Here is a 9,304-nt window from a genome sequence, read left to right as displayed (position 1 = left end):
AATGATGGTCCTCTCTCCTATTATCTTTTCTTACATCTTTCCATTCCTGTCTTCCTTACTCCATTCCCTCACTTCCTTCTCCGTGTTTTCTTCCTAAAGCCATCTTGGATATTTATTGAATTCAAACTCTATTTTCTAACATTGCTTTGATTCTCTTGGCCATTGTGCTCCTTTAAGTGTACAAGCTCAGGTTTATAACATTAAATCTAGAGAAGTATCAAGCCTTCTTGGAGTTTCAATTTTTTTCTTTTTTTAAGCAGAGTCCTTGCTGAACATTGGTATTTTTTGTTTGTTCCCCTATCATTAGTTTCTACATTATTCTTATTTGCATATTCTTTGATCTCTCTAGTGATTTTACTTCTAAAACTCCATAGCTACAATTTTAGAAGAGGCATCTTCCACATTGTTCAATGAATCCTATGTATTTTTTAAAATATTTTTAATGCCATGATTATATTTTCATTTCATCTTGTGTTTTTCTTCTCTTTAAAATTTATTTGATTAATTTGCTGCACACTACTTTTATCTCATGAGCTCATTGTAAGACAACTGAAGTGGGTTCACTGACTATCTTTGGAGTTTTTCCTTCAGTTTGAGTTCTGATCCGAGACCTACTTTGCCTTCTTCTCTTTCTTTGCCTTCTTTTCATCCTTCTTTGAGTCAGAGGAATCACCTGCAGAGTCTTTCTTGCCTTTCTTGTCTTTCTTGTCTTTCTTCTTGTCTTTCTTAGCATCCTCCTTTGAGTCTCCCTCTGCCTTCTTGTCCTTTTTACCTTCCTTCTTCTTGGCCAAGTCTTTCTTGCTCTCTTTCTTTGAAACTCCTTTCTCTGTATCAGAATCTGCAGAACCTTTGATCTTTGAAGACTTTTTAGCAATTTTGCTCACTTTCTTTTCAGCACCTTTGTCAGGTTCTGAATCTACAGGTGTACCTTTTGAATCCTTCGGCTCCTTCTTTCCTTTTTTGGCCTCTTTTTTCCCAGCAGCCTTTTCTCCTTCAGATTCTGAAGCTATACCTTTATCCTTTGATGCCTTTTTTCCTTTTTTGGCTTCTTTTTTCCCAGCAGCCTTTTCACCTTCAGATTCTGAAGCTGAGCTTTTATCCTTCTGTTCCTTTTTATCTTTTTTGGCCTCTTTCTTCCCAGCAGCCTTTTCCCCCTCGGATTCTGAGGCTATACCTTTCTCCTTTGATCCCTTTTTATCTTTTTTGGCTTCTTTCTTCCCAGCAGCCTTTTCACCTTCAGATTCTGAAGCTGAGCTTTTATCCTTCGGCTCCTTTTTATCTTTTTTGGCCTCTTTCTTCCCAGCAGCCTTTTCCCCCTCGGATTCTGAAGCTGACTCCTTGTCCTTCCGGGAATCCTTTGAAATTTTCTTGGCCGCTGGTTTGGGACTTACTTCCTTGACGATCTTCAACTCTGTCTTCTCCTTTGCTTCAGATTCAACTTTTTTCACTTTCTCTTCTTTCTTTGGTTTTTCTGAAGGCAAAGGCTTGGATGGGGCTGCTTCTTTAGACTCTTTCTTGCCAGAATGAGGTCGTTTTAGTGGAAGGCCCTTCCTGGCAGCTAAGTAAACAGACGGTCTCTCGGGAATTCTCATCAGCGAACGGTGCATCCACAATGGTGGTCTGTGAATTGCTAACTTTTGTTCATCAATTACCTCAATATTGGAAATAATAATAAGGAAAAAATAGTTATATAGCCTTTAATAATAAGATACCACATATATATTTTAATTATAACTGGAAATACTTTTTTAATATTTTCAAAATATTTTTAGAAAAACTGTCGATTAATTATGGATTTTAAAGTCTATTCCAAATTGATCTTCATTATATTTTAAAGTAATGGGCAATTATGTCCCTACTTGTAGTCCACTTCCAATTTAGGGGGACCGCAATTTTTCTTTAAGATTTAACATTAAAAGTTGATAGAGACCTCTACTGGTGCATTACACGTTATAATCTCTCTGCATTATTAGGAGACTATAATAAAGACTCTATTGTGAGAGTTTATAGCTAGTGAACCTTTCACTGCTATTCATACTAATTGTTAATTAAAGTATCTCGACATCTTTTTGCTCTGTAAACCGTATATTGCAGGTAGGAGTATTGAATGAAGTGTTAGCATAAAATAATCTATGATCAATATTAAAACTGGGGTGGCAACTATATAAAATATGTTCATAATGACAACACTCATATTAGCCTTTACCCTCACAGCACATTTAACAATGTATGACTTTACAAGATCATTGTTACTAAGTATATTAATATATACATGACATTTTCATATACTCACAGGAACTGTATTGTTGCTTAATTGGGAAGGTAGTGATCTTCGTTTCTTTCCTGGCCTTGGTGGTTTGGGAAATGCCAGGGAAAAGTATTGCTGATTCCATGATTTTTTGCTTAATTCACTGACTAAAATAAGAAAGATAACATATGCTTTGCTATAAATGGAATTTTGTCTGAACTGAAATGGCCATGAGTATGATATATACCATAAAATAAATAAATAAATGAGGCAAATTACAGCTTCATTTATTTGATAGTTTGAATTTTTCGGTGATCTAAATGAGAAACTTTGATTTTCTACACTGACCAATTTTAGAAATAAATAATTTGGCTGATAGCTATATAAAGTAGTCATAGTGAAATTAGTGCTGTCAATAACATAAAGGAGGAAAAGGAGTATTACTGATCTCTTTTCAGTATTTCTGTGTTTTCTAGTTCAGATTTTTCCATGTTTTTTAAAAATGTAATTCTGCTCAGAACGTAAAGATAATGTGGTTCTGTAGTTACCAAAGAACTTAGCACACTGTGTAACATAGAGTATGCAGAAAATATGTGCTTGAATTTACATAGTAAGACTTAAAATCTTATCAGTTAATATTCAGTTTCTCAGCTATAAGAGGACATGTAATATACTCTAGAGATAGGCAGTTATAAAAGATTAGCTTAATAAAGGAAAAATGATAACTGCAAAATGGACTAAGAGAGTGATATTACCAGAAATAGCAATAGAAATGATTAAGGGTGTTCCAGTTACAACTGAGGTCAATGAGAAATACCATCACTATATTAGTGCATATTAAATATTGTAAATTTTAGAGAAACAACTTCCTACTTTCCAAGGGACAACATTAGGATCGATGTTCAAATGTGAAGAATGAAAGTCATATTGAAGTTTAATTGAAGAGAGAAAACAAGCTGGCACTAAAAGTTATTAATATTAAACAGATTTTCCTTGTCTAGTATTGATACTAGTTAAATATAAACAATCAGGAATACAGTAAAATCTTCTTGATTAAAAGTATTTATTCAGTTTCTTCATTGTTTTTCATATTCAAGACCACTTTGTTATATTATTTCTAAAATAAATGCATTCCAGTAAATTTAAAACCATACTTATACAACATATACCTATATAAAATGTGTTCCCTGTTCCCATGAGAAAAGTTCTTTGGCAATATAGCCATAGCAGTTTTTGTGACTTTAAACTGAAGATAATAAACACATGTCTAAAATTAATCAGGCAAAGCTAGTAGGAGAAATCAACCAATGTCTAATTTGACTTAAGGCCAAGTCCACAAGATGGAATCCATACCCAACACTTCTTGGTGACCAAGAACCAGAGACTAGACAACCCAAAGATCTAGGGTAAAACCAAATACTACTGTTGTTGTTGTTGTTGTTGTTGTTGTTTTAAGTGATAAAATGACTCCTAATGATATTCTGCTATACTCATGGATCAGTGTCTTCTTCACCCATCATCAGAGAAGCTTCCTCCTATAGTAGAAGTGAACAAATACAAAGATCCACTGACAGACCATAGGCAGAGAAAGGGAGATCCTGGAACACACAACTCTAAATGCAATGCATTAACTTCCTCTCCTCAAGGCTCAGGAAACCCATAGGGAGGAGAGGAGTGGGAAAAGTATGAGTCAGAAGGTATGGAAGACACCTACAGATCAAGTACATCTAAATCAACTTCCCAAAGGCCATGTGAACCTACAGACACTGAAGTGGCAATTCCAAGGACTGCACAGGTCTAAGCACAGGTCTCTTGAGTGTGTGACTGAATGAGTCTCTGACTCTTGAACCTTCTTTAGGGCTTTATTCCTTCTGTTGGTTTGCCTAATACAACTTAGATGGATGGTGTTTGTTTTGTTACTATATTTATGTTGTTAAGTCTTTTATTTATCTCTTAGAAGCCTGTTCTTTTCTAATGAGAGACAAAAGATGGGTAGCTCCTGATGAGGGGGAGGAGATGGGAGGATCAAGGAGAAATAGCGGAACAGGAAACTGTAATCAGAAAAAGAGAAAAGAATCTATTTTCAATAAAAAGGAAAAAATTTTAAAAATTAATCATTCATTTAAAAATAAGTATTGAACTCCATCTTACCTGGAATATAATTATCGTATGGTCCATATGTTACTTTTAGGCTATCAAAATAAAATAGAAAATTAAAAATTTTATACAAATATCATGTATCTAATGATCATTATTGTATTAAGAAATACCACCAACTAGACAATTACTGAATTATTATTATTATGTAAGCCAATTTCAGCTACAGGACAGTAGGGACAAGCAAACAGTGTTCTAAATTTAACAAGACTAAGCTAGGATAGAGTAGAATATACATGTGTGTTTGTAAGAGAGTGATATATATATATCCTCTTACAAGCCCACCTTTTAGTCACATCTGAATTTTAGATTTTTTTTTAATTAATTTGTAAAACACTGATCAAGTTATTTTTCTAAGTCATAGCACAGATTCTCTTGGAATTGGCTTTTAGCTAAGATACCACTTTCTAACCCATGTTTAACTAAAGTAAATACTCAATATCTTCTCAAAATTTAACCAAATCTAGGTAATTAAATGGTATATGTGTGTGTATGGATGTATATGTCAGGATTGTCAGGGTATACTCTAAGTATTTATGTAGAATTTCATTGTCTATATAATCTAGGAAAATATAACAAATTAAATTATGTTGTAAACAGATTTCCATTTATTCCATTATTTCCATTTACTTCTAACCTGTTTTTTTTAATTATAGGGAAACATTTATTAGCAGGAAGAAACATTTTAACTGATTTTTATTTGTTTTAAACAAAGACCAGCAGTAATATGCATTAGTACTATTGTCCCATATTATTCTACTGTGTAACAAATGGATATCAATCATGGATCTGACTGAATCTGAGCATTAATTACATACTCAAGTATGTAGTTTCCTAGTTTATAATTTATTGGTTGCATATGTAAGTGTATGTGACATATATATGTATGTATGTTTGTATTATGTGCAGGTACATGTGGGTGTTGATGTGTGTGTGTGTGTGTGTGTGTGTGTGTACACATTAGAAGGGCAAATTTAATGATTCTCTTCAATATGCATTGAAGAATGATACCTCACTTGATCCTAAGGCTCACAGGTTCAGCTAGTCTAACCAGCTTGCTCTGGAGATCCTGTCTTTGCACTCTATGCACTGGGATTATAGGCAGGCATCCATGCACTAATGGCAGTTACCTGGATGCTGGTTAGACTCCTGTTCTTATGCTTATGCAGCAAGCACTTCATGCAATGAACCACCTCTTGAGCTCCCGTATTTTACTTATTTTGATGACATATAAAGTTAAGAATTATTGTTCACTCTTTGTCTCAATGGTAGAACAATTTTCTGGTGGATGAATATAGAGAACTCAGTCATTTTGATTGTTCTGATCTTATGTTAATGAAGACTTTTTTTAAAAAAGTTGAGAATTAAATGCAAAATGATAAGTTTCAAAATGATGGAATATTAAAATAGTTTGTAAAATAGAACCTGCATTTTAATATCTTATTAACAAAATAATTATTTAAAATCAAGATTTTGAATCTTTGTGTATAAACAATAATAAAACAGTATAAAGAATAAAGATGGGAGAAAAGATAATTTGAATGATGCTTTATGTCAGTATTAACATACTCCAAACTATCAAGATTATTATTAAAAATTAGTATTATAGGAAAAAACTCATTAGTAACCAGATCTACAATATGTTAAGTTTCAATATATTCTACTAAAAAATTAAATTACAGACCAAATAATATTGACTGATGTTTATACTCAACAATATAATTTAGTTAAAAAGAAAATCAACCAGCACATTCATTCTAAATGAGAATAATAAACATAATTTGATCAGACCAGTATATGTAAAACAAATTATTAAAATAATAATATCCATTTTTACTTCTTTCATTTATTGGAAGAAAATAGAATTAGAAAATATCTTCCAAATTTCTGTAAAATATGTCTAGAAACTATATGCCATTAACAGTAAAATTGGTAATTATGATTGTTTTTCTACCATAATCTAAAGGCAAAATGCTCACTCCCATGAATATTGTGGTTAATATCCATTCCATGCCCTAAGGCAATAGAAGCATGGAGACTGGGAAGAGCAAGTCAATATATATCTATTCATAGGGGAGCTGAGTGGGTAAATAAAGTAGCTAATGGAATCCATAAAAGCTATGCTTTGTTAAATGAGTGTACTAAGGATATAGATTTTAGTTGTTTGATCGTACAATGGTAAATTTTAATTGCTGATTTGTTACAATATAGGATAACTGGGGGAAAGGGTCTCTAAGAATGTTTGTGAGGGATTCTCTTAATTACAAATAGCAAATACTTAATAACAAATAGCAGACATACATGAGTCCATTGCTCTCTGCTGTAAACTCTGATTGACATACAAAGAAATTCTCTCAAGCTCTCATCTCTGTGATTTTCTGACATGATAGAATTTAACCTAAAACTATGGGATGAGTCAACCTTTTCTCACTTGAACTGCTTTTGCCAAGTGTTTTCATCATGGTACCAAACATGAAAATAAGAAAATTTCATAAATTATACTTCCACACACTCAAAACTGTGAATTATTACTCAAAGACATTAAGCCAACACATGGAGAAATAAAGTTAACAGTTAAAATGAACATAAACATCATAATAGAACAAATGTCCTAGATATCTATAGAGCACTCACATAACAAATGCACTCATTTCAACAGAATATTCTCTAGAATAAATTAGAATAAGAAAATATATTTCAACACATTGAAACAGCATTGAAATTTTTCAGAGCATCTTTTCTTAGTATATTGAAATAAAACTATAAGTCAATGAGAAAATACTTGAAAACATAAAGATAATTCAAACACAGGGACTTTAAAGGGAGTATTCTTTGATTTAAGATTTTCTATCATTTCTGGTTTATTTTTATTTTCCTACTAAATTAGCATAAAAAAATAATAAATTTCCTTGTGGTATTTTCACATGTACTTAGATGTAGTTGATGCTGTCCCCCAAATCTCTCTCTCTCTCTCTCTCTCTCTCTCTCTCTCTCTCTCTCTCTCTCTCTCACACACACACACACACACACACACACACACACACACACACACATACACACACACACACACACACGCACACACACACAACAGTTTACTTCATTTACTATGACATTTTTCAGTTTCATCTATTTCCCGCAAACTTTATAGTTTCCTGTCTTTACCAGGGGATAAAATCCCACTGTATATACTATACTTTCACAATCTCTTCAATTTTGATGGATATCAAGGCTGATTGCATTTCCTTGCTGTAATGAATGGATAGGCAAATATCTCTGTGTTGAATAGTCAGTGTGGTAAGAGAGAAATAGAGGATAAAAATATAAATTTCTTGAAACAAATGAATGTGGAAATGCAGTATACCCCCCAAAAGCTATATCAATAGGGTTGTTTATAGAAATTAAATCTCACATCAAACATTAGCATGTATCTCCAACAAATGCATTGTACTTTAGAGAGAAAACAAGGAAAGGAGTTCAAGAGCATTGTGTTTGTGAAATAACGTGAAATAGAAAGTCAAGTAACATATTATCTCAAAGGTACGTCAGATAGAAAAGGTTGATGTCATAGAAGTAGGAGCAGAATGATGGTCATTAGATACTGTTGAGCTTGTCTTCTATACTTGCCCTACGGATGTGATACAATACCCAGACATGGGAGTTAGAAGCAGACAGATCTCTAAGTTTTAGGTTAGCCAGGTCTGCAGAGTGAGTTCCACAACAGCACTTTATATTCCAGAACACTGGTTATTTTTATTTAGCCAGGTCTCTCAAATCTTAAACATATGCAAGACAAACACATTCACAGCATCTACAAGACTCTTCTTTAAGCAACATATTCCAAAGAAGTGGGCAATGAAACCCACAGGAAAGTTTCTTTGTTGTTCATATTTGTATAAATCAGATCATCTACAATTTAGAGGAATTGTTGTTTAAAAAGCCTGCCTTCCCTTTATATTTTGGAATTCCATTTTTTCGTCTTGCTATCAGGCTTTCTTCACAAAGCATTCCATGATTGAAAGGTGTTCTTTCTATCTATCTGTCTGTCTGCCTATCTATCTATTTATCTATCTATCTATCTATCTATCTATCTATCTATCTATCTATCTAGATTTTTTTCTAGCTTATTTGGACAGAACTACTATCAAATTACCTTTTCCTATCTGGATAACATGTTTCACATGTCAGAATATGTTTATAAGCCTGGGATTCATCAAGAGTAATAAATTAACAATCTAGAAGTTTCCTTTGTGCAGGTCTTTGCCATTGAACTCCAGCTTTAAAACACCTGACTCATGCCATTTAAAGTTCAATAATTCTCTTTTGTGACAAACATAAAATACGTTCCCAGAAATCTGTAAATGGCTCAGAGAGAGCAGATACAACCCTAGTTAACAATAATTCATTATGTCATTTGTTAATCACCAAATACATCATGAAATGAAGTCAAGACTTCTAGAAAAAAAGTCCAAATCTCTGCATTTTACTGAAGTAGAGCAAATACATCTTAGATCAAAGCAGCTAATACAATTGCCCAAGAATGAAGTCTCTTATTAAAACCATCTTCTGTGTTTATGATTGACCTAATAACAACATAATAAGCATCACTTTACAGTAAAAGCAATATGACAAAAATACTTACAATCTTGGTATAGACATTTCTCTCCCACTTGTGACTTGCCAGGGCCTAAGTTTGGTGATGTGGAAAGTGATGTCATAAAGAGGACAAGAATCCTGTGACTTAATGGGGAATGATGAGCATTCCTACTGCTTGGGTTTTCTGTCATCTAAAATTCTAAGGTTAAAGTTTACTACCACTTGTGATTACTGAGTAAGTTTAAAAGTCACAGTCACTTTTAATAAATACTTGATTTTGAAAGTTTAAGATTACTAATATGTTGG

At 33.0% G+C, this 9,304-nt stretch overlaps 1 protein-coding gene across 1 annotated transcript; it reads right to left on the bottom strand.

Annotated features, from left to right (window-relative positions):
* Nucleotides 1–611: 611 nt before the first annotated feature.
* Cylc2 (cylicin 2) lies at nucleotides 612–9,061 on the bottom strand. The gene is made up of 4 exons (XM_036178546.1): nucleotides 9,045–9,061; nucleotides 4,400–4,440; nucleotides 2,294–2,415; nucleotides 612–1,652 (listed from the first exon to the last, which is right to left on the bottom strand). Exons 1-4 carry the CDS (start codon nucleotides 9,059–9,061, stop codon nucleotides 612–614), a joined length of 1,221 nt encoding a protein of 406 aa, XP_036034439.1.
* Nucleotides 9,062–9,304: the final 243 nt, after the last annotated feature.

Source organism: Onychomys torridus, chromosome 2 (genome assembly GCF_903995425.1).
Source record: "Onychomys torridus chromosome 2, mOncTor1.1, whole genome shotgun sequence".
In the NCBI taxonomy this organism is placed as follows: Eukaryota; Metazoa; Chordata; class Mammalia; order Rodentia; family Cricetidae; genus Onychomys; species Onychomys torridus.
Note: the sequence above shows the minus strand (reverse complement) of the source record. Positions and strands in the feature narration are given on the sequence as shown.